A 26,748-nucleotide genomic window follows, 5' to 3' on the forward strand; every position below is an offset into this window, starting at 1 on the left:
GAAAAACAGTCTAATTTCAAAAATATGTAAACTGTCTTTCAATTGTTATTTTTATTAATTTATTTTTATGACTAGAAAAAACATCTTACCCGAAGTCATGACATCCAGTGCTAAGTGCAGTTTCCCTGTTGTTTTCCTGCCACCTCGGGATGAAGCTGCTGGAAATGTTGTGGTATCTGATAAATTCTGAGAACATGGAAAACAAATGTAACTAGAACAGTGTTTGAAGAAATGATATGGGCTTGCAGGAAGCACCTGTTCGTAAAGAATACTAAGAGATGTCAGTTTGACAGATAAATCAGTTAGACATACAGTGTATTCTGAAAGTATTCAGTCATTTTTTTCAAATTTTATTATACCAGGACAAATAACAGATTCAACTCAGCTGTAATAACATCACCAGGGTTAGATTTCATTTGTGGCCTACTTGACCATTAAATTCATATGATTGGATCCATGTTAACTGTAGGTCTGATTGAGAATAGAAGCATTAAAAACCTTCATCATTCATTAGAAAGATTTTCTTTTCATTTTTGGTCATTTTAACAGTGTATCATGAATAATCTTACAGTCGGAGGCAGGAAGAGTCTTTTATCTTTCAGCTGTAAAAACATTTTAATTACACATCGGTTTTATGAGGTCGTCATGTAAAAATAAAAAAACAGATCATTAATAAATCCAGATGCAACTAATAAAGAAATACAGCTTTGTTGCATAGTTAGCATTTGGTATCTGAGCATTGACTTTGAACACTGTGGTTTGATGGATCTGTTTGACCACCGTAACAACCTCACGCATCTGTGCAATTATCCCATAAACGCTGCTACTGTTGTTGTAAATATGTAATTTTTTTAAATGATAATGTTATTGTTTATCTTTCCTGAATATCTGTTATTGCAGTTTCTTTGCAGCTTTCCTGTTCTCTGCACTGCCACTTTGCTGCTGTAACACTGTGAATTTCCCCACTGTGGGACTAAAAAATCATATATCTTTTCTTATCTTGTCTTACATTACAAATACAAAAAACAGATTTTTAATGAATGTATATGAATATGAATGTATATGAAATTCATGTTTAATGGAAAACTTAGCAGCTAATGTGACGTGCTTTTTCCATTATATTTTCTCTTTAAAATCTTATGTGATCTAAACATTAGATTTGTGGTGGCCAAAGTTAGCAGCTAATGTTATTGAAAATATAATGTGTTACCTAGATATTATGAGTAATGGCCAGAATTGGCAGCTTATGTTACTTTAAGTTGTTTATTATCTTGTCATTAGATTGTTAGAGGCTATTTTTGTTGAAGGTTTCATTTTAATAGGAAATGTATGTTTTATACCGGTATATCATGGAACACCTATACTTGGCTGAGGTGGAAAAGTTGGTGTAAAGCAAAATGTGGCAAAGTGCAAGGGACACAGACTTAGTCAACAGATCATGACATACATGATGTGCCCAACTTAAACATCATGACATCATATTTCTGTCATTTTCTGCATTGTTTTCCACCATTATGTTGTCTCCTGTTGCAATAGTTTAATGTTACTTGATGAATAAAAAACACTCTCTGGTCATTTTCCATTGAATATTTGTCTAAAGGTAGTCGAATAAAATGCACATTAATTCACATTTTCTTTTGCCTTTTATTTGGACATTTGGTTAAAATTTGCATTTACATTAGGTGGAAATCTGGCTATTGTTCCACATGCCAGGAAGAAACAAAGTGTAACCAGTGAAAGATCAACATTAAATTTGCATAGGAGCACAACACGGGAAAAAACAGTAACTAGAACACAAGAGTAAAAGTAAAAACAGTAAATGTAAAAACAGTACAAAGCATAGCACTAATAACTAGCCCACTCATAAATTAGTTACATTTTACTTAGAATATTATATTAGCAACACGCTAATGTCATGCAACTAATATAATGGCTGGCTCTGTTAGCAGAAAAACCAAGTTAACATAAATGAAACCTACAGATAATACAACAGGGACATCTTGGAGCAGATTAAGTGTTTCAGTCTTTATTTCACAGGTCACACATCTGATGAAAAGGCTATATGTTGCTACTGAAACCAAATGCTGTTGTGAAAATAGTGATTCAGAGATATTTTACCTCATCACCAGAGAAATTAATGATCCAAGTCCACACAGCAGGCAAAGTTTGCTCAAAAAAGTATTAGAGGCTAATCAAAACAGATGCTGTTCAATATTGAGTTAGGTTTAAAAAAAAAAAAATTCAAAGGCTTCCAAATTAAATGATACACAGAATGGAACCAGTACACAAAAGAGAAATATATTAGCATATTGCAATTTTTTCCTCTCACAAATATGTCCTCGACATCCTGTGCCTCATGATTCACTGTGTTACTGCTCTCTGCTTCTTACTCTGTCTGTCTTTGATTTCTGCAGAAATACATGTGCTAAAAAAAATTTGCATAAGATAAGACTTAGATATAAACAAAACTTCCAGTGCTCATGAGAGATAAACAGGAACCAATTAATGTTCTAGTCTGTCACACACAGCTTATATACGCAAGCATTTACCACAGCACACAGGTGATTAGATACCCCGTTCACTGCAGCGCCACCCCCCGTGTGTTCATTTTACTTGGATTTGTTTTCCACCATCTATGCTCAAAGAATATGGATCAGAGACACTGAAGTTAAGCTTGTTAGTTATTAGAGGACATGAGGGGCAATAGAAAAGCCTTTGGCTCGAGTCAGTCAGCTTACCCAGTGTGGTGGAGCCTGCTAATGCAATTGGCTGAGCTGCGAGATGTTGGTTCCATCAATGAAGACAGACTTCTCCCCTCAGGTAGCCTATCAGGAATCTGATCACGACTGCCTGGTTTTCACTGGAACATCAATCCACGAGTCTGTCCGAAATAATAGTGTGAGTTAGTGAAGCATGACACTATGGCTGTCAGTGAATGTTAAATTCATCCATTACCACACCCGCATACTTAGAGAGAGAGAGAGAGAGTGTTGAAGTGTTGGGAGAACATTGTGTTGAAAGCAGTTGACACCTAAATGAAAGAAAATCTGCAGAGTACTGCCAAATAAAAAACATGGCTGGTGCAAATACAGTGTATAACTATGATAATAGGTTTAATGTAGCTGTGTAGACTTCATGGCTTGTGTGGTGACAAATATGGCTCCAAATACAAGTTTTTATGGTAGGTTATATTATATATATTATATTACATATTTCAGCTAAAAAAGGTTTTTACAGCCCACCATAATTATCTGTAGTGTATTAGTGTGCTAGAAAAAAAATTAATCTATAATCTAAAGCCTCACAATAATGTGTCTATAGCTTTTTTTTTCACATTTTGGGTGTCTGCAGCCTGATGACAACACAGACATCCCACAGATGTGCACTTTCTCTCTACTACAGCCTTGTACTGTGAGCCAGCAGGGAGGGAAAATCCTATTAAAGTAAGATTATTAATAAATATCTCTAACCATGTCTTAGAAATGAAAGCCTGAACAAAGAGCCACCTCAGAGCATAGAAGAGCAGAAATGGCTGCAGAATCCTGACCTGTAGCTGCTCTCTGATGAAACATGTGTTATGGACTGAAATCCTAATGAATAACATCTACATTTACAGTTCATCAAAACCTGGTGAGGGTTTCACACAGTTCTGAGATTTATATCATACTCTCAGCAGGAGCTATATTGAATCTAAACGTGCTAGGTGCAAGGAATGAAGAAACCCAAGGGAGATGGGCCAAATATGACTGCCAGAGCTAGCAGTGACCCACAGGGACAATTTATGTACGCCCATAAATGTACATGTCTGAGTTCATCTCCCTCTTTAACATCACAACAAAACACCTCATTTCCCCAGATAAATTCAGCCGTAAAGAGGGTAGAGTGGTGGTGAAATGTAAGTGATGAGCCTATAAAGCAAAACAGCAGGTGGGAATAAAAGGGAGGGTAGTAGAGGACATCTTTGTTTCCCGATCTTCTTGAATGAGCTTTCTTAATACCATAATCCACTCACATAAGCCAGGCAGGTTAAATCCTATCTCTAAAAGAGCACCCTGCCTTAATGATGCAGAAAGATGAAATCCACAAATACGGGGTCTATGAAGAAGTCAAGGTGGAAGGCAGTAAATGTCTTGACACTCTGGGAAATGGGTGCACTTCACACATCAGTCCTTACAGCATCAGGAGAGACACTCAAAGTCAGCTTGCGGCAATGCTAAATACAGATCTACATCTTGAATAATTATGAGTCTTCCCATGCACAGAGTGAGTATAGCAATGAGTGTAATGGAGATGAAATTATTTCCTTCTTGTTGTCTGTTGAAAACAATAAGCCTCCACAAACAAATCAATCCAAAAGCTTTTGATCTCATTTTGTTTTCTCTTTGTCTTAAACAGAGAAGGAGAAACCAGCCAGACTTACTGTAAATGATCAGAAAGAGAGAACTGAGGCTCAGCTGTGGCTATTTATTGAAGTACATTTTCAACACAATTTGAGGCAATTCACTTACCAGTTTAGGTCTTTAAATCATTAAGAAGTACAAAATGTTCATATGCACATGATCATTTTGGCTTTGGTTTACTTGATGTATGTTTTAATGTAGCTTTTTTGAAATTGTTGCCACAAATACAATTAATTTTTGTGCTATTTCTGACATTATGTGATAACAAGTAACCCCACTGTGTTTGCACAGTTTGGTGAGCACTGAAGCTTGAAGCTGGCATTTAAACCAGTGCACAAACCATCCAGAGAGTACATTTACCATGTATCTACACAAAACTGTTTCACATGGCGTGACATGAAATACATTCTGGCAGACAGGGATAGACAGAAGCTTGACTATATTAACATGCTATATATCATTTGTTTAATTGAAAAATTCAAAAACCAAAGTGCTGAAATGATAAATTGTTGGGGGCCATGTGCTGGACTATGGTCTGGAATGACCATTGGGAGCAATTCAGGGTTCAGCTTTCTGGCCAAGGACACTGGGACACATGGGCACCACCAGCTTTGCAAGCAGTGAGTGACCCACTCTATCTCCTGAGCCACAACTGTCATGTTTCCCTTGTTTGTTTGGCCAGTAACATCCTCTGCTGGTTGCATTACAGTAACAAGATAGTTATTTTATGCTGAAATAACTATCTGCTGACCATAGCTTCACAGCTAACTGACAGATATGAGAGTGCTACTCATCTTCTTTTCTGAGTCAAAACTGTAAAATATGTTTCAGGGCATGACAGACTTTTCTCATTATTTTAGTTTTTGTTTTCTTATCCATAAATCAAGTTATGTAGAGATTACTACTCACAGAACATATGTGGGGACATGTGGGTGTCACAATCAGAGAGACATGCACACACACACACACACACACACACACACACACACACACACACACACACTGTGTTGCTATAGAGAACTGCCATATTCGCAATCTCAAACTGCTGACTACTCAGCCGTTCCACTGGATCTGCTGGGGGTTAAGCGTCTTGTTAAAGTGCAATTTGAAAGCAGTGGATGGTTCATTAGGCAGTTCATTTACTGTATATACAGACTCAAATTACAGTGGTCATATCTATCATATCAGCTATCATAACAGATGCTCTGTTGGTGCTGAATCTACACATTGCTGAGGAATTGCTTAGTTTACCTCTCAGATTGCTGTAAGTCAATCTTGGCATTGGAGGCAAAAGATTAGAAATCATACAGTGTCAGGAAGACTTAAAGGTAGGTCAGCGGTCTTGGCAGCTGAAAACCGGCTTTGCAACATTTCAGTAGAAACAAGTTCTGCAGAGTAGCTCCTCCTACAGATCAACAGACTGGTCTAGTCTGTATGTGACTCCACATGCCTTTCACACCCAGCTGCCACTGATTTTAATGTGTGTCCATGTTCTACAACTTTCTCTTGCCCTGCGTGACACAGGTTCCAGCAGTGCCACTGATCGATGTTGATCTGGAGGATAAACCCTGTTAGTGTGTAGGATTAGAGAGTGAGTGTGTTGTGGGGGCTTGTGTCAGAGAGGATCTCTGTACTCATGGATTGCTTTGACGGATTCCCTGGGCAGTTCAGGAACTTTCGGAAGGACGACTTTGAGGCTAACTGGATTAAGGTGGCAGAATGCAGATTTGGTCAACTATACCAGGTCAAGCTCAAACTCTGGCGGGAAAAATGCGCCCTGAAAAGCTTTGACAGCTTGTGTGCAAACAACTTTTACAGGTGGGACTTACTAACACAAATTTCTTAGTATATTGGTATAGTTGTGTGCTTTGAATTACTACTGAAGCTTACAAAGATCTTATGGCAACTCTTTGCACCTTTTAAAATGTTTGACACAGAAATGAATGTTTCCAGTGGTCAAAGTTCAAAATATCGATTTTCATGTCCAAAGCCCCTTTGCTGACCATTACTTTTTCCATCGCAGGAGAATAATAGATGAGGCCTCCAACATAGCCAAAGTGAAATTCAAGTACATTATGTCCATCTACGGACTGTGCAGTGAAGCGACTGCTGTGGTGATGGAGTACATGAGTAATGGATCGCTGAACAATCTCCTAGCCAGTCACACTTTGATGTGGCCAAAGAAGTTCCAGATGATTCATGAGGCCTCGATGGGCATGAATTTCCTCCACAGTGTGAAACCTCCACTACTCCATCTTAACCTCAAGACATCCAACATCCTACTGGACGATCATCTCCATGTCAAGGTCAGTGAAACTCAGAAAACAACATAATGAGACTGTAAATGCTCATAGTGATCTATAGACATTTCTGAGCTCTGCAGACCAACGTATGATAATACTACTATGGAATTCTTGTTTTTCTACTTAGATTTCAGATTTTGGTTTAATTCACTGGGAAGAAGGCATGAGCAAGAACTTGCTCATGGAGCATCTGACAGCAAGAGGGAACATAAGTTATATTCCTCCAGAGATTTTCACTCAGTGCCCCGATCCTCCAGGAACTACCTTTGATGTTTACAGGTGACTTGCCAAGGACATCTTCGAAATTGCACCATCAAAGAGTCACTGTTTTTTTCTGAGTCAGTGGACAATCCACAATTCGCACAGTGTAACCTCTCTACCCTGTCTATTTTGCTCTATTACAAGGCACAGGGACATGTTTTATATTCTACTCATGTCTTTCTCAGTCTTTCTTACTGTTTCACATTCACAGGTTTTTAAAAACATCTTCATTTTACAGTGCCTTTTATATAAAAAGGATTGCCACAAAGTTGCACAAGTTAGAAAATTGGGACTGAAATGCTTCTTTCTGCTTTTATCTACAGCTTTGGAATTGTGATGTGGGAGATTATGACACAGCAGAAACCATATGCAGGTAGGATTAGATTTTTTGAAATGTATCACATTATGTAGCTTGACATTAAATAGATTTACAGGTGTAACTTCAGCAAGGAGTCATGTAACACTCAACATTATCACTCTATCAGCGTAAGGGTCAGGGCAGTTCATCTGACTGTTTCCAGAGCTGAACATCAAAGTTGAATGGGGCACCACTAAACAAACAACCTGTTAAATGTTGTAAATTAACACAAGTGAGAACAACACTCACTTAAAATGTCTGGTAATGTCTACCAATGGGCATATAGAACTTCATTGAAATAACATGCTGACAATATATTGGTGTGGCGATTACAATAACATAAAAGAACCCTCAAATGAAATGAAATTCATGGCAGGCATGAAGTTATAATTAGTTTTTTTCCAATGAGCTACAACCCTTTATTTGACAATGACAAAAACCTTGATCTTCAATTGAGTTTTGCGGAACTGTTTCAATTTAACATCAGCCCTCCTCAAGCACTAATTATCTAAACCTAAGCCACAACTCAGGCCTAACATTTTATTTCATTTACTCAAACATAACCACAAGCCATACATTTTGGGAAAGGGCTTACTCCCTCTCTTGCAGAGAGATTGATACCACTCTCACATCTGTCCGGTAAACATGAAGCCAATGGACTGTTAGCTTACCTTAGAATGAAAACAGAAAACAGAGGGAGACAGCTAAACTGGAGCTGTCCAAAGGTAACAAAACCTACCAACCACTACCTCCAAAGTTCACAAATTAACATGTTGAAGCTTAAATAAAATGTACAAAAAACTAAATCTAAACTTGTCAAACTATTCCTTTAAAAGTACAATATTTATATGTACGCCATTTACATGTATTAATTGCTTTTTTTATTTAAAATGTGTGAATGAATTGTAACATAAGTTAAAATATGAGACGTCCCGACTTCAGTGGTTGCCTATAACAGGCTGTGGACTGATTTCTAGAAAAATCGAGAGGGAAAAGAAATCGAGACAAATTTTCTGGGAAAATCCAAAGGATGTGACCTCAGCTGTCAACATGACGCTGATTAATCACGTTCAGTCTCGTGTACGTCACGTCACTGTTTTGGCCCTTGCCTAGGATACCTGCTCACATCTACTTATGGAGTGTGAGCAACAGGGGCATGTTGAACCTATAATACTGACACATGATTTGTTGCATAAATGTTGATACTGTGTTGAAACAAGTAAACCTGCTTTGCTGCTGTGACTGCTCTCTGCAAGTGTTGTTCTCTGCTGAACCTTGTGTCTGACATCCGTTTTGTGGACCCAGGGTGCAGTGTGACCACGGTGCTCTTGGAGGTATCACATGGTAAGAGACCCTGTGCGAAGATGATACCTGAACAGAGGCCCAGTGAGTGTGACCAGATGATCAGAATCATGCAACAGTGCTGGGACCAGGATCACAAGAAGAGGCCCCAATTCTCAGGTACAAATACAAAAACAAAAAAAAAAGTGGTCTGCTAACTTTCTAATTTATTCTCTTATTTAGGTTCTCAGTAGAACGACAGCTCTTTATGTCATCCACTGAGTTTGTATCTCACAGAAAAAAACTGATGGCCCAAATACACTGAGATGACAACAGAATAATATTATCTCTTACAGATGATGAGCTTGAACGCAGCTCCTGTTACAATTTAATGAAATTTTAAATTCTCTAAACTTGAGGAATGATATTTCTGCAGTATCCTGGAATAATGATGTTATATTGTAGGCTTTTGATTTGTACAAGGACTGGTTCGATTGCTGTATCACCAGTGTGCCCTTAAGATATAACAAAACATATTTGGGAAAGGATCATAGCATGCAAAATATCGTGGTAGCATCCACAGAAAGATGATGTGTACATTATCACATTTGTCTGATGTTGTGTTTGTTTTCTTAATTTGATTTTTAATGCCTTATTATATTATATTTGAGTCTAAAATGATGCAAACATATTCAGCATTACTATTAGTTATTCTCCCTAAATGAGAATGCCGCAATTGGGTGGATGTGACAGATGTGTCACAGGCAGCAACAAAAATGTACCCGACAAAACAAGCATGTTGTCCTCTTTGACTTTGTATATCATCATTGTGAGAATGTTGTGATGCTTGTGTGAAATGCATACAAACCACCTTTGTTTAGACAAGCTATACAAATCAGTGTCATATTTATTCATAAACTGCAGCTATTACCATCTATGAAAGAATTTACCTTTAATTCATGCATGACTGCTCATTCTCTGTAGCGATGCAAGGAGATCCCACTGGGGATTGGACTTGCAAGTCTGAGACTAGATTTGTTTGATTAGACAAAATCACATCAGGCCTTTGACTGCTGTTTTGTTTGCAGACATTGTGATGAAAACGGAGACTCTGCATGAAGTGCTGAAGGTCCCTGGACCAATCCATTGTCGCAAAAATGGTGACGAGGGATCAGATTATTCTTCAGTGGTTTCTCCGATACATAAAGTTAGTTCCCCTTGATATTCTAATATCTACTTAATGCAATACTCTGCATATATTTGAAAAAAAAAAACATGTCAGATCACATATTAAGTGATATTTCACGTGTACAAATGTGTACAAATGTGATAAGTTACATTTCACATGCGAAGCATTTTGGGGCGCATGTCATTTTAGGACATTACACATGTGAAACATCCAGGGAACCTTCACATGTTCTTTTCACATGTTCTTTTTTCATAGTGTGGCTAAAAAAAGGGAATCACAAAAATGACTTTGCATTATTCTGTGCAGACAAGTTATTATACTTCTGTTTAACTGTTGAGTCACTCATACCCTTGAATACCCATGCTCACGGTATTGATTGATATAAGTGCTTATTAAAGTGCCACTTGTGATGATTGATGTCACAGCTAATGACTTTCGAAGTATTTTCTTTCTTTCTTTTCCATTTTAGATTGCTTTGCCTGAGATGTCTGACCTTCCCTCAGGTAAACGCATGGGTAGAGCAGGATGGAAAATCATGTTCAATGCAAAGCCTAAAGGGCTGACATTTAAAAAGTGCTATTTACAGTGCTGTCACATTTGTAACATTACCTTTAGGACTGATGACAAAGCGCCAGTGCAGGAGAGAATAAAGGAGAGCATTCATACAGCCTCTTGGATGCTTTTTCTCTTACATGCTGACTGAATCATTGAATAGCTGATTCACAGCACATTTTATTGAATCTTTCATATCTAAACCCCATTCAATCCCATTAAAATTACAATAGATGTACAGGTACATTTGTTCAAACATCAATGCCAAGGTAAATATTCCACGCCAACAGCTGATATTGACTGAGCACCACAGACTGCAGAAAGGTACCATTATATACACAAGCACATTGCTCTAAACAAAAAAAATGAGAAGACTCAACAATTATGAAGCAAAGTTCATACAAATAAAAGTCCCTCTGTCACAATATAACCACCATTTCTGTACGTTTTTTTTTCTTTTCTTTTTTTTACATATAATTCCCTTTGCTTTCATTTGACAGGTAACCAACATACCAAAGATGGCATTCTCTCTTTGCTGTACAAAAAGGACTTTGGTAGTTTCAGACTGTCTGTGAAAAAAGAGCACGTATATACACAGTTTTCTGGGGAAAAGAGCCTTCTTCATTACACGGTAGCCAGCGGGGATGCAGAGAGTGTCAAGCAGGTCCTGAGTCTGGGTGCTGAAGTCAACTGTGTGACTGCCAGAGGTTATACTCCTCTTATTATTGCTGTTCTGCACAGGTCTGTATAAATAATTTCAGTAAACTTTTCTAAGAGTGACAGGGAATAATAATTTGTGTTAGCAACCGGTTGTTTTGACAATATCTACAGTTCTAAGGTTATTCAAAGTTAAAAGTATTTGATAAGGTCAATTAAGTCATTAAATAGGGACTTGAGAAAATACTCTTCTTCTTGCAGAAAGTTAGATCAGAAGATTGATACCAATCTCAAGTTTATATGCTAGGCTAGTCCAAGAAGATGGTTAATTTAGCTTAGAATAAAAGCTAGAGTCTCTGCTGTTTGTAAGGAAATGTTCTGCACGTAACCTGTGTTTGTAACAATTTGTTATTTTTACACTTACACGTATTTTTGTATAGATTGACCACACAAGATGTAAATCTGTGAACTTAAGTGGTGTGGGCATGTGGATTTTTTAAAATCTTTTGCCAGAGCTAGACTAACTGAGCTGAAATAACTGGCTCAAGCTCCATATTTCACAGACAGACATTGATCTTAACATCCAACTCTCGTTAAGAAAGCGAATAAGCATATTTTCCGAAATGTCAAACTATACGTTCAAAAGTAATACAATAGACTAATAATGAAACATCTTTTCTACAGGTTTCACGAAATCATCTCTCTGTTGCTGGAACATGGTGCAGCTGCCACCCAGGGAGATGAGGACCAGTGGACAGCGCTGCATTTTGCTGCTCAGAATGGAGATGACAGAACTGTACGTCTCCTTTTGGACAAAGGAGCTATGGTGGATGCTCGGGAAAAAGCCGGCTGGATGCCCCTTCACCTGGCCTGCCAGAATGGCCATGAAACAGTGGTGCGTCTGCTGCTTTCACGGCTGTCAGAGGAAGCAGTCGGGCAATGTGAGGAGGCACAAAGGAGGACGCCGCTCCACCTAGCTTCCGCCTATGGGCATCTGAATATTGTGAAGCTCCTCCTTTCTCAGGGAGCAGATCCCAACACAGCAGACTGCTCTCTCTCCACTGCTCTCCATTCATCAGCTGAAGAAGGCCATAACAGAGTGGTGAGACAGTTGTTGAAGAGTGGGGCGAGTACTGACAGTGCAGACAGCAGGGGATATACTCCACTTCATCTGGCTGCTCTGAAGGGTCATACAGGCATATGCAGGCAGCTTTTGTCTAATGGGGCTAGCCCAGACTCTAGGACCCTCCAAGGCTGGACCCCCATGCACCTAGCTGCCCTGAGAGGTCACGAAACCACGGTGGTCCTGCTGAATAGTCAGGGTGGTTGTGTGAATACTACAGGCGAGAATGGATGGACACCCCTCCACCTCGCCTGCAAGCAAAGCGAATCGGAAGTGGTGGCAAAACTCCTGGCAGCCAAAGCCAACCCAAACGTGACAGAGGACAGTGAAGGATGGACACCATTACATGTAGCCTGCAATAGTGTCTGTTTCCCAAGTGTCCTTCACTTAATATCAAATCATGCAGATGTCAATGCAGTAAACTCACGAAAGGCGACGCCTTTACACCTGGCTGCTCAACATGGCTGCGTGCCAATTGTAAAGGCTCTACTGCTGAATGGAGCCGACAGGGCACTGCTGGACTCTTCTGGATCCACAGCTCTGAATGTGGCCCAGAGGTGTGAAAAATGGGAAATAGTGAAACTGCTGGAAAAGGAGTGTCAACCATAACTCTAGTTGTGGGTAAAACAATTTGAATGGAAGGATTATGGTACAATGAAAACATCATTGACACAACTGGAATATTATCCTCCTTTTGAGTGGGGCTTTCTTTAAGCAGCTTAAAGCAAGATTTTGAACTGTTACTTTTAAATGTCTTATTTTTTTTGCAAATGGATTATTATACTACACAGTTAAAATACACAAAGCATGCTTAAGAAAACATTTCCTCCCAATCTTTCTTACATACAGTGAGGTCCAATAGTCAAACTTTTGGACCCCACTGCATCACAAAACTCAAATTATTCTATAATTAAGATTTGACTACAAATTGACTATGGCTATTTTAGTTTAAAAAATTAACTTCTCTGTCTAATTTTGCCAGTAATTACTTTGCTGTGAGTTACATATATTTTATTGCTGTACCATACAAGCTGCCATTGATGCCAAATCAGGCATTTGCACTGAAAATAACCATGGATAGATAACAGTCTGTAAAGCCCTACAGGGTGAGTCAGCACATGGGGTCAGAATCAGGTGAAGTACATTATAATGACAAAACAGATATTAATTCTCCTCTGTGCTTTTCTGCTGAATGGCACTAACACTGCTGCCATGTATAGATGACAATGTGAATATAAAAGAGCTGCTGTTCTGAAAACCTATAGATAGATTCATTTTACTCAACTTGTTAAACTTTATGAAATTATTATGGGTCTAATAATCGGGATAGTCGTTGGCATTATTTAACAGCACTGGACTTTTCCAAACTATAAATGCATATATGTTTTATGGCAAAGCAAGATAACTCTGATCATCAGTCATCTCCTGCAGACTGAGGGAGGCACTGCCCAGCTTGTGCCATACTCATTTACCAAAATGACATTCATGAGCTGTATTGACCTGTGTGTATACAGAGTGTTCCCTGAGTTCATGGGAGAGATTCTGATGGAGGTGTGGGAGTTAAGCTGGACTTCGACTGAGCTTTTTTTTGCTTTATTTTAAAACTGTCATATGTCTGTTAGCTTCTAAGGTTTGTCTCCCAGTTTTAGCCAGTTTTCAATGTTTTTATGTCAACACCAGATGGAAAAGGCATTGCTTACTGTGTGTTGGAGTTTAATGTTCTCCAAAATTAAACTTCTCTGTGGCACTGACACAGTACACTTGAAACTGCACAAACATAAGACTTACACCAACTTGGAACCTCAGCTAAAACCTTACTAACCTACATTAAGCTGAGTGTGGCTTTTACACAGTCTGTGGCGTAGCTACTTCACAATAAAAGCCATTAAAAGCCATGAAAAGTAGCAGTCACAGGAAGTGTTTACCTCAATAGATTGATAGCATTACTTATTCTGTCTAGTTCCAGTCTTTGGCTGCATTTTTCTCCCATGATACTTCTGTGATTCTGTTTAATTTATTTTTGAATCATTTTCAGACAGCGATCGGGAAGCTGCACTCACACTTGGGCTGCCTTACATTTAGATAAGCAAAGTCCTGATTTATAATGTCATATGGTTTATATCAGGAGCCTGGCAAAGTATCTTCTGACCCTGCTCTCACTGTAATCTATCCACTAGAGTTTAAAAATCAGCCATCACATTTTGAAAAGAGGTTCTCTCGAGAAGAGTGTGTGCTTCAGGTTAGGTAGAATGATTTATAGTTGAAAGTGTCCTTTTTACTGAAGCGACTCCCATTTGAAGTTTATGAGGCTTTCAGTGTCTTAAAAATTGGAAGCAAACCACATTTGTGTGATTGTTATCTACAGTAAGCAGTGCGATGACAATTTAACAGATGGGAATGACACTCATCTGTGGAATCCACACAGCTGTGTCATTGTGTAACCTGTCTTACAGCATTTTTGTCCTTCTCACATTGAAACCTACTTTTACAATTCACACATACACACTGGACACCTTCTGTCGACCAGTAATTGGGTTTGCAGGCGCCTAAACTAATTTTATCTTCTAACAGGGACGGAAGCAGGAACAAGATGATGTCATGTATGTTGCTGGTACCACCAACACTAGAACTAAGGAACTACCACACGGAAAGAAAGAGGAGGACTATGATGTGGTGTTTTCTTTAATTTGTTGACGCACAATTCCCTGCTATATTCTTTAATAACTGCACTTATTTAACTTATACATTATTCAAACATAATAGAACAATGTCTTAATTAAACACTTTACAATGTTACTCCGCCTTGGGCTCTTGCTTATGTTTTGTGCAGTGCAATAATAACAACTTGTATAATTGTTTTAAGCTAAATTAAACAGAAACTTCACTAATTGCTTTGATTAAACTGGTTCAAATGACAATAGAATACAGCTCATCATGGTGTGTTTCCACCTACGCGAAATAAAAAATGTGTTGGTGCATTCAATGGCTCTAAAGGCTTTCTTGTAAAACTCATCAGGAGCAATTTGCATAATCATTTTCAACAACTTATACAACTTCTCATTTGGGCCTGCTATGGATGAGCTGTTTAATCTCATTCTCTGATGATACCTAAACCCTATACACTGTTTAGGCTGTTTACCAAAGTGTACAGATTTATTTGCATAAAGAATTTAAAATGTTATTTTGCTCCACTGAGGCCTCTGAAATACTGTTAAGAAGTTCTGTCTGACATTCACAGCTCTCATCTTAATGATAGGATGTAATCTGGCTACTTATCGGTATATTTAGCTTCTCAGCGGAGAGCCATTACACGCTCTCTCAAAGCCCCTCTTAACTGGCAGGGTTAAACTCACCATTGAGCTGTGCCCTGTGGTGTTAAGCCGCTGCAATCATGACTGATGCATCTGTGTCTTTTGACCCAGGTGTGCTGCCTCAGCAGGCCCAAGCAGGCATCTAGGCCGGCATCTCTGGTCCTTGCCACAGTAAGTGATTGAATGATCTATCATGTCTCCAGGGGAATGATTTCTTTCTGGAGTGATGATATGGAAAACATTTTTCCCCCCTGTCATCTCTCTGCGACCTCTCACTCTGCAATATGACAGTGGAAAAACACCATAGGTTGGTCTCCCTACATCCCCAAGGTTGTTGCTTGCTGATGGGGAAGTGACTGGTCTCTGGATGAACCTCCATTCAGGTTACTGAGTGAAAGTAAATTACTTTCTCATCACCTAAACACTTTGAATAAGTAACCTACATAAAGAAACAACATATGGAAAGATTATTCTTGTTTTTTGACTTTAGGATTTAAAAATGATAATCTATTCCTAAACTGCAGCATGTATTGGCAAAGTTATTGAACTAATGCTAGTGAATGGCCTTGTTTTCTCTTGTGTATTCTTATTATCCTTTCAGCTCCCTTTCCTTGGTGTTGTCATATTCCTGTGAAATGATTAATGGTGGATCTCATTGCTATCTCCCTACCACAGAGGAGAAACCCCCCAACACTCAGTAGCTTTACACTATTTGAATACCCTATATAGCACATTATGCATTGTTTAGCAGTATCTCATGAGGATTGTACATACCATCTGCACTTAGGTTTGTAAGATAAATAAAGTCTATGTGTGTTAACTTCATGCATCACGCCTCTTTGTTTCTTGTATATTTTATCTTTCACTCATTTTGGCTCTTTGTAATAATAAGTAATCCATAATGACCCTGTTTGATTGTGTTTCTATTGTTATTCCACAGAATTAGTGGTTCAGAGAGTGTTAAAACCCTAAATTAATTTTAGTGAAAAGCAATTTTCATCTGTCTCCATACAATATAATACAGCTATTGGGCTAGAAATCCATTAGCAGCCACAATGCTGACTGGTCTTTTGATTGTTTGTAAAAAATACACTTAAAGTGTAATTTGTGCAAACCGCAGAAAAAACAGCAGTTGTTTGGCTCTTTTTGTAATGGTCTATCTAATAGAGTGCTTTTGTACTTGTCAGGCAAAGCAGAAGAGTTGATGCGGCTTTTAGTGCAGCACTACCCCTGCGCATTTTCACATAACACATTAGTTGTTTGTGCTCTGTCTCAAAGGCAAAGTGAATGGGTAGTTAGAAAAAGGGTTACACAGAAATTAAATTTTTTAAAAAAGAACACAAGTGACAGAGTTTCCTATGAAACATGTACTATCTCCATAATGTATGCATTTGTTATTTGGCCTTAAGCCCTTTGGTATCACAACTAAAAGGATAGTCTCTGCAACCAACCTAGCACATGCATGCGCTCAGATTCAATGACTGATAATGATTGCAAATAATAATCATAGCAATTACACATTGAAATAAAAAAATTCAAATGTAAAGGTCAAAGCAGTCCATTAAAAGAGAAACTGCTTTTTAGTAAGCTACAAAAGAAGTAATAGTGTGTCATCAAGATTTTAATATCATTTGAGAGAAATATGCAGATTTTCTTTTCCAAGACTGTAATGGAGCTATAGGGCAGACAATTATGGAAACTGTTTAATTACACAAGATTCACAACTTGCACTCACAACTCAAGAGTAGCATGTTTGAATGAGTTAAAAAGGTAAAAAAAAAGAAAGATCTGCTCTCATAAAAAAAACCCCACATTCTCTATGTAGAACTCCACTTTACATATGTGAAACCAACATAGTGTGCGTGCCTTACATGTTTGTGTCTATCGTCTGACTTCTGGGGTCTCACATTATTACACTGATTGGCCCTTACGTGGTGTGTGTTGGGGGATTGCAGGTGTGAGGTGCAGGCTTTTGGTGTCATGATTTAATACAGTTGTGTATTCTGTCTCTAAATTGCTTTGTGCACCAACTGTACCAAAAATAAATAAAAAAGAGAAAGACCAAAGTCATGCACTTCCTACACCGATCTCCTTAAAAGTTTTGCTCTGCACAGATTAATGACAAAAAGATATATTGCTACTGTGGGGTGAGTGGATTGGAGATCACACAGTATTATAACGTCCAAACTCTTCGCTCCATGGACAAGCTGCCGGGAGGACCCAACAGACAGTGAATTTAATGTTAGTCTGATATGTATCTGTTTCATTTCCTCCTGCCTTCACCTCTTGTCCTTCAGGCTTCAGTAAAGATTACATCCGACCGCTGCAGATGAATGAGAATTGTTTTCCTCACAAGCCACTTCACAACATTGCTCAAACCATCAGTAAAAATGGGCTGCTGCTGCCCACTCCCTGTCACTCTAAACAGACTCCTCAGTCTCCTATGCATTATTCACTGTACGTCAATGCATGACATGCAGGCATGTCAAACAGAGTGTTCGCACGCACACGGCAGGAGATGACACAGCATCTAAAAGATGTGTGATGGCACAGCATGATTCAGTAAAGCTAAGGTTTGATAACAAATATAGTATTGTCTTTAAATAAAATGATGCAGGCTGAACATGTTGTCAGACACAACGTACATACGACTGTACAGCAAATCTAAAGCATCCCACTGCAGCAGGCGAATACTGGTGTAGGTTGTGCTGTTACAAACATAAAAACCTGTGGCAGGCTCTGATGGGCTAGAACATAGTTCATCCCAAACAATAAAATACAGTAGATTAGGATAGTGCACATCCATTGTAATGATGTTAGCAACAAAGAGAATATTTCATTTATGAAATCAGGGTTTACTAAAACCCACCACTGAAGTTGTTTTAGGAGAAACACAGAACAATGCTGTAGCATCTGTTCGCTATTGTTACCTGTTGTTAGCAGTTTCCAGCTTGACATTACAGTTCCTCGGGTAACAATGTTAGCTCCACTTCTGAGCTGGAAGTTATCATCAAGGTGTAAAGCCTTGGAAATGTATTAAAGCCTTCTCTGTTTGTTGTTAAAGCAGTTAAGGAATAATCCTGCAGCACATATTTTTCTTTTACATCCCAAAAAATACTTTCACCTTTAATAAAACTGACCTTATAATGGCACATGATATCTCTTTTTAGTTGTGTTGATAACGCAGTGCCCTCCTATTTTACCATTATCTATAATCCCTAAAAGGTCAAATGTCATACTTTCTTTTTTTTTTCCAGCAAAACTGGGCCAAATCCTTTTCAAAAGCGCCACTGAAATCCCCTTGATATTCTATGCAGCAGGGTAGAAAATATGAATTGAGAATAGGTTATCTGTTATAACCCCTCCACACTCCTCCACACGAGCTTTAAAGCCAGGATCTGGCTGAAAAAATGAATCAACACATTCAATACAAGTGTAGATTAAGGTGAGACTAGTGTCTTAGGCTATTGGAAAAAGCCTAAAACTTTTAATTAGCCACTCTAAGTCTGTGTAGATATAATGCATTATTTAAAATTTACTCAACATTCCTAATATTTAGGATGATGAGTATAAAGGCTATACAAGTATTCAAGGACTCTTAGTATCCCAAAAAGACTCACATAGGATCAGTCAGATATTGATAATTAATCTCACTTCTTCACTTACACGAATAACTAGGTTTCAGTTATGTGACGGTATATTACAACCCTCTTAATGACTATCAAGAAGTATCTGTAATGCCTCAGCCACATGCATGTTGATGTGGTCTCTTGGGTCAATAGCTGACAACAGAGCAATGCATCTCAAGCTTAAGGACCCTCAAAAGACACGGCTTGTCAAGCAGCAGTAAAAAGTATGTTCAAAACTCCAAAGCAGATAATTGCTTTTTTAAATTTAGTTGCCGTACTGAAATTTTGCTGATTGCACAAAATATTATATTGCCGCCTAATCAGGGTAGCAAAGCTTTAAACTCTCTCCCCGATTCATCTGTGTCGGTTTTACATGTCCTACTTTGTGATCAGTGAATCAATAAGGCGTAATTGCCTTTGCCTTGATGTATCCTTTGGTAAGATAAAGGAGGATCAGTGAACTCCTCCTTGAACTCACACTCAAGAGAGAAAATCAAATGGGAAAAGAAACTAAACCACCATTGAATAATACAAGTGATTTTTTTGTGAAGAGTTGTCTACTATGCATAATTGTCCAGTGTATTAATGTATAAATGAAAACAAAATGAGCTGTTAGCAATACTTCAATATCTTGACAACTAATGGACGGATTCCCATGACATTGTGTACAGACATTCAAGATCCCCAGAGAATGAATAAAAATAAAAATAATTATCTTGGTGATCCCCTGATTTTTCATCTGGCGTCACCATGAGGTATAATCTTTAATCTTCCTTGTACTTAAGTTGTAATTAATTGTAATTAATTTCTACTTATTTGATAATACAGAGTAAAGAAATGGAAAATGAAAAATACCACAGAAAACAAAACTAGCTAACAAAAGACAAAAAATGGATGTCTTTCTATTTTTGTAGGTCAGGTGCAGCACTCCAATGGTTCTCCTGTCTTTGATTATAGAGGGGAGTGAAGAGAGGAAAGGACTGGAGGGAGCAGTGTGCAAAAGCAGAGTGGAAGACATTAAACAGGGCTAAAGTGGAGACAGAGAGAGAGGAAGGACTCATCTCACCAAGGATGTGATTATGACTATCTGCGCTGAGAGTGCTCTCCAATCTCTCACTTTCACTCCCAGCACAATTAACAAAATCTCCCACTGCTCCTATACCAACCCTGCACTTCTGATTTGATAGATTGTGTTAAGATTTAGATTGATACTCTGCCTAGGGGGTGTAAATGATTACAAATGACTCAGTCCCATCTTCACAGACCTCCACTAAAGCAGAGAAGAGCCAGGTGGAAACAGCTGATTAGAAAGCACAGAGAAGGCTGAGTTGAAAAGCCCAGCTCACTGAACTTCACTTTAGTCTTGTGCTTTCAACATCATATTGCCATGCATATCAAGCAAAGTTTGCCGCATCAGAGAAGAAACAAGACGAGGAGCATATCCAATTAATCCAATACTATCCCCCCCCCCCCCCCGTGGAAGAGGGAGTGCTTCCTCCCTGACAGCATCATGACTGACACTGATTCACCTCTTCTGCAGAGGATGCAGGGGAACAGGTACAGCATAATTACCCTTCATCTTAACAAACAGCTTGTGATACCATGTGAATCATTTGGAAAGCATGCCTTACATCATATAGGAAATGCTCAATGCAGGTATAAATCCATGAAGTTGTTGTTGTTGAGACCCTAAGCTTAGGTACAGTAATTATTTACATTTTGTTATAACTTTGGATCCATATCATTTTGATTTAATTGTGTATTTTCCTCTCTTTATTATTTCTCAGATCTCTATTCATATTTCATCTCTGCCACTTTTAGTAGAGATTCACTGACGTACATGACAGTTATTACTATTTGCCAGGCAGCAATTATTATTATTTGATGGACATTGTTAAAAAAAATGAATATCCGTGAGAATCATGAGGTTGATTCTCCCTTCTAGGCAATGCTGTAATTGCCTCAGTCAAGAGCTGTGATAAGGGTCAGAATATTCATACTTTTAAACAGGCATTTCATTCAACATTCAACAAATGAATGCAATGATTTAATAATCCATGATATCCTGGAAGGGTGCTTAAGCTGTTGAATAGCTACTGCCACAAACACATATTTCAAAAAGGTCATGATAAAGATAAGAGCCGCTTGGAGTGTTGTGAGTGTCTCATTGGAGCCTGAGTGATGATAAGCGAGCCGAGGTGGCTGTGCTTCAAAAGGGCCTTCTTCAAATGCCATATCAGCTCCTTGACAGTTAGTGTGGGCAGACCCACTGAGGACTTCACTAATAACAACACAGAGTAATATCAAATAATTCATTCTGGAACAGTGGTAATACTGAGCTACATTAATGAAGGTAATAGATGCTACAAATATAATTTTATCCCATTATCCCTTAAAGTGAGAAGCACACAAAAAGTCCTTCAGCTCAAGGTCCCACACTGACACTTCTGACCTGTAGTGCTGGTGTTAATGAATAAGGCGATCTTGACAAAGACTGTGTTTGACTTAGACGCAGTGCCAGAAGCTCACATGTGGTGAAGTTGTTGAATGCCAAAATAAATAAGTGATTTTTATTGGGTTTACCACAAAAAGAGGTAACACATTTGTTTAAATGTCCTCACCAATGGCATCTCAGATCAAAACAAATGCTTAGTCAGCCTCACCTCCTGTGTTCCACTTAAACGAGTGGTCATGTTATCTGATGACATTTTTTTACATATTTACTTCCTATGCTCGCAGATTGCCGATTCGTCATTTTCACCATAGCAGACCCACCTGTGGAATTTGGTGAGATATTGAAGACCTTGCCAAAATAAAAACAAATAATCACCAGTTAATGTAAAATGTAAAATCAGTCTACAGACAATCGTACAAACTTGCTGAACAAATAGAAATACCCCACTACTTCTCTGGTGTATTGCTGTTCTTTACACCTATACATGCTGTTTACTCTGTCAGATGTTTAACGCCTATTTATGGTTATGAAGTGGAATATGAAACAAATATCACCAGATAACACGACCACTGGTTCAACTGGAACACTGGCCACCTTTTGGCCACAGAGCTGTCGGCTCTCCCTGCTCTATAACAATACATTACATCTCCCCATCTTCAAATGAAAGACAAACTATAATCACTGATTAATAATGTGATTGTATGAGATCATAAGGATAACTTATCTACCTTGACTTTACTATCTTAAATCAAGCCACAGTTCTAAATATTATGTAAACATTATATTGGCATCTTAACAGTCCATTGAAGCACTGAGCTTGACTTGATAAAGCAACTATCTTAGTGTCTGTTCAGCTTTATCATTTAACTTTGTATTAACAGTCACAAATCCAGTCTCTGGGGGGGTTTCACCACTCCACTGACGGAGGGCAGCATCCCTTTTCTGTACAACAACTGCTGGGGACCATGTTGTGTTGCCCAGGAAGGTTCCACCCTGACCTCTTCTCCAGGTGTTAGCGGCAGGCGGGATTTAGATGCCCTGCTCTTATCATGGTAGAACTTCTGGGAAGCTTTAGACCTGCCCAGCAGATATTTGATTTGATTTTGAGGGAGTTATAGGCTTTTGGGGTGAGCAGCTGCTGAGCTGTGGGCAGTCCGTTTCTGGGCCTTGTACCCATTAGCAACTGTGCAGGGGAAAAACCTACAGACTCAATTGGAGTGGTTCTATAGTCAAGCAGTGCCAGATTTTTGTCTGGACCTTTGTTCCACAGTCTTTTGATAGTTTGCACTGCTGGCTCAGCCTCTCCGTTGGACTGAGGGGTGTGAGGTGATGATGTGTGTTGTGAGATGCCGTTGCTCTCACAAAAGTCTTTGAACTCTTCTGCGGCATACTGCGGGCCGTTCTCTGTTCGTAGGACAGTGGGAATACCATGTCTACTGAACTGAGATTTTAGCGTTTCAATAATAGTTTGCTGGTCTTTAAGCTCATCTACTTCAATGAACTAGTAGTCTACTAATACTATGTAGTGTTTTTCTTCCCACTCAAAAATGTCAGAAGCGACTCATTCAAAGGGGAATGCTAGAGTTACTGTTGGTTTAAGTGGCAGTCTCGGTAGTCTGTTTTACTTACTGCAGTTCCTCACCATATCTTCTATCTCAGCACTCATACCTGGGCAGTATAACACCTCACAAGCTCTCTGCTTGCTTTTCACAATGTGGTGTTGCATGGTGGGTGGCACCACACAACCCTTTGTACAGTACTCCATCACTTACTGTCAACTGGCTCAGAGAGTCCCCTATGGCTGAACAGCAGTAGAAACGTCTCTGCTATGCTTTGGCCAGCCCTGCTGCATCGTGTGCTGCAGACCTAGCTCCTTTTTTGTGCATTCTTGCAGCTCTGTGTACCTTTCCTCACTCACTGCTACATAATTGAGCATTGATACACACTCCAATCCATCCAGCTCTGGTGTGTTGCAGGTCAGTTGTGCTCTCGACGATGTGTAGGGCAGCTCCATGTCTTTTCCTCTTCTGAACCTGACATTTAAATCATAACACTGGAGGCGCAGGCGCATTCTCTATATGCGCATGGGAGTTGAAAGCAGTGATTTTTTGAAGATGTCTTTGAGTGGTTTGTGGTCATTATAGACTGTAACCTGCTTTCCAAAGATGCAATGATTAAACTTTGTGCATTTGTGAACAATAGAGAGAATTCCTTTCTCTATTTGCAGGTTTCAGCATCTTTGAGAGCTGACCTGGGGGAAAAAGCAACCGGACGATTGTCCTGCAGCAGCACAGCTCCCAGCTCCTGCATGCATCACAAAATATCTCTAGAGGGTCTGCTGAATCATAATACTTCAGTACTGGTGGATGTGAGCACAAGTCTTTAAGCTAGTCAAAGGTCTTTTTCTAGGCTGGCTGCCAAGAAAACTCAACATTGCTTTTGATAAGCTGTCGCAGGGGACCATCTTCCTCACTGAGGTTTAGAAATAACTTGGACAGATATGTTACAAAATCGGACTCCTTCGTCATTAGGTGCAAAATTTCATCATGTGTTTTCACATCAGGTGCTGCAATGAGAATGTCATCCATAATGGCTGTGCCACCTGCTATGCCCTCCAGCATACCATCCATAATGCGCTGAAAAATCTCTGGGGCACAGTTCAGTCCAAATGGTAGTCTGAGCCACCAGAATCTGCCAATCAGTGTGTTGAATGTAGTGAGATGTGATGAGGCTTCATCAAGTTCTAGCTGGAGAAAACCAGACGTTGCATCCAGGACAGAGAATATTTTGTCACCTGGCCTGGAGGACACAACTTCTTCGACAGTGTGCATGGGGCAGTGTCCTTTTTTATTGACTTTATTTAGATCGCTGGGATCTATGCAAACCTTATTTTACATCCACGGGTGACAGCCACCTTTGAACTGACCCAGTTTTTTCTTTTCTTTTTCTTCTCGTGCAGCAGGTTGCCTACACACTGGATGCACAACCCCTTTTGCATTTGGCTCTTTTTTATGGTGTACTTGCCTGGCAAAGTCCCTGTAGCACGCAGCATCAGAAAGTGACCTAGACCTTCTGGGACACTCTCTGGAGGAGTGATGTCTCCGACTGGATTGTTTTTTGTGTTTCAGCAGTCTTTTGTAAGGAATCAAATTTGACTATCAGACCTAATTCCTCAGCTGCGGTTCCACTGAGCACATTCTCCTGTGCTATGTTCACAATCTCAAACTCAGCAGTAGTGTCACAGTTCTTCTACTGCAGTGCTAGAGCAGTGTTAGATCAACAATAGCGCTCCCTGCGCTATAACAATACATTACACTCTGCTAGCAAAGTGTTATGAAGCCCAGTGAACGCGGCAACTAAACACACAAGAAGCACTCCTGAATAAAGTTATCCTCTTTACAGTAGAGCCAACATAAAACAATCTAGCCACAACCGTTAGCTGACAATAGCATTGCCATGATATGTGAAGCAAAGCTGGCAGTAAACCAACTAGTGATAGCGACGTTTGCCACACATTCATAATATGGGTAACAACAAGTTAGCTAACTTTATCATGCCTTCTGTAGCCAGTCACTAATGAGACATGTGACATGAAAATTACTTACCCACCCAGGAGAAGAAAAGCCAATTCGGTGTGAGGCTGGAGTCCTTTAACCAAGCTAGTAAGGCTCTCCATCTTGGTAAGGCCAGACCAGTGTTAGCTCCAAGGTCGGACTGGGAAAGAAATTCAGCCTGGGACTTAACTGCTGGGACATGACGCATAACACTGAAGGAGCTGGTGCAGACACTGACCAGCCAAAACCCTCAAAACTTTATGTATGTTTTGAGGGGACACCAGCTGACCATGATTTGAGCTGGAAGTCCCCATGGCAAGTCCTGCCTGCGTAGTTGTCTTCTCTCTTTCCTTGTCTGAGGCCTTTTAAGGCAAAAACATTGTTTCTTCAGTGGAAGAAATTCTGAGAGGTTGCCTCCTTACTGCACTGTGCCATGTCACCCGTGGGCGGCCCCTGTGTACCCGTGTATATATAAACATAGGGAGAACCCGTGGTTAACAGGAGGGATTCAGATGCACTAACTTGCACTTGTACATGCACTAACATGCACAGGTTGACAGACCAGATACCAAAACAAAGAGCAGAAAAACTCATATTACGTCACATAGGTTAGAGGGTGTGACTTTGTTCTCTGCTCGGGATGCCATTACTCCACTATATCGTTACATAGAAAATACTTGTTTGCCTCTGTATTTTTGTTTAAAATCTCGTCTACAGAACCTTAAACCTTCACAAAACTAGAAAAGAAGAACATCAGATATTATTAAAATGCTCATTGCTAAGTGCAGTCCCATGTTTGAGGAGCCTCTCTCAGCTTCCATGATTTACTGCACACTTGAAGAAATGCAAAAATCCACAAAAGAAAAAAGCAAATAAGGCCTGTTTCAGAAAAGTCAGGTTTATGAATGCTACTAACCAAAACAAACCTGTTAAATACTCAGAAATATATTTGTCATTTCATAGATTCTCTAATGAAAACTGTATTGGAAATAGTTATCAACAGAGACATTAGGCTACAACTAATGCAGTGCCACAGAGTGAGCACTTAGTGGTGTTATTCCAAACCATGTCTGCAAAATGACAGGGAATTAAAGTAACTAATATAATTGCCATAATTTTACCAAACATGCATGGAAAGGACAGCTGAATTTCACAAAACCAAAACCTGTGATTAAGGACTCATAACTACCACAAGTAGTTTCTTTCACATTTGTCTCATGTGCATGCAGAGGCCATGAGACTCTGACTTCAGAGGATAACCAGCAATTTACCTAAACGGTATTACCATACTCTGCCTCTTTGTCTCTGGGAGCACATAGGGCCTGAGCAGACAAATGCTGCTAGTTGATGGTCCAGCAGTAATCATACTTCAGGACTCCGTGTCTAGATATAATAAGATTTGAATAATTCAGGAAAACTATCATGATTCAGTTAATTGAGAGTCTTCTTATTGCTTGAACATGCAGTACACACAACCCTGACACAACCCCAACCTCTGTCTAAACACTCCACCAACCTCTGGGACTATTTTTGAGCATGCCTTTCACCAAACTCAGCCCAGTCAGAGACTGTACTGAGATGAAGAGGGAAAACACCCACTGCAGGCTGAAGGAGAAAGAGAAGGAGAAGACAGACCTAAGGAAATCTCACAGCAGAGACTGTGTCTCATGCTGCA

General features: G+C 39.3%; 1 protein-coding gene and 1 long non-coding RNA gene across 2 annotated transcripts; one reads left to right on the plus strand and one right to left on the minus strand.

The window, feature by feature from the left end:
- LOC139631485 (uncharacterized) lies at nt 1-25,484 on the minus strand. Its single transcript, XR_011693389.1, has 3 exons — nt 25,125-25,484; nt 2,739-2,881; nt 1-186 (listed from the first exon to the last, which is right to left on the minus strand). It is a non-coding gene; the product is annotated as an uncharacterized lncRNA (long non-coding RNA).
- ankk1 (ankyrin repeat and kinase domain containing 1) lies at nt 5,753-15,012 on the plus strand. Its single transcript, XM_071497159.1, has 9 exons — nt 5,753-6,218; nt 6,424-6,706; nt 6,831-6,982; nt 7,288-7,337; nt 8,628-8,783; nt 9,692-9,810; nt 10,262-10,295; nt 10,845-11,085; nt 11,686-15,012. The coding sequence occupies exons 1-9, from the start codon at nt 6,037-6,039 to the stop codon at nt 12,731-12,733; spliced, it is 2,265 nt and encodes a 754-aa protein (XP_071353260.1). The 5' UTR covers nt 5,753-6,036; the 3' UTR covers nt 12,734-15,012.
- Nucleotides 25,485-26,748: the final 1,264 nt, after the last annotated feature.

This window comes from Trachinotus anak, unplaced genomic scaffold (genome assembly GCF_046630095.1).
Source record: "Trachinotus anak isolate AG129_WGS33_773 ecotype Australia unplaced genomic scaffold, CSIRO_AGI_Tana_v1 ptg000014l, whole genome shotgun sequence".
Taxonomy (NCBI): domain Eukaryota; kingdom Metazoa; phylum Chordata; class Actinopteri; order Carangiformes; family Carangidae; genus Trachinotus; species Trachinotus anak.

Excerpts from the sequence above, each read along its gene's own strand:
- ankk1 (XM_071497159.1), top strand. The coding sequence starts at position 6,037 with ATGGATTGCTTTGACGGATTCCCTGGGCAGTTCAGGAACTTTCGGAAG. Across the intron at positions 7,338-8,627 it reads ACAGCAGAAACCATATGCAG|GGTGCAGTGTGACCACGGTG; the intron begins GTAGGATTAGAT and ends TTGTGGACCCAG. Across the intron at positions 10,296-10,844 it reads GATGTCTGACCTTCCCTCAG|GTAACCAACATACCAAAGAT; the intron begins GTAAACGCATGG and ends TTCATTTGACAG.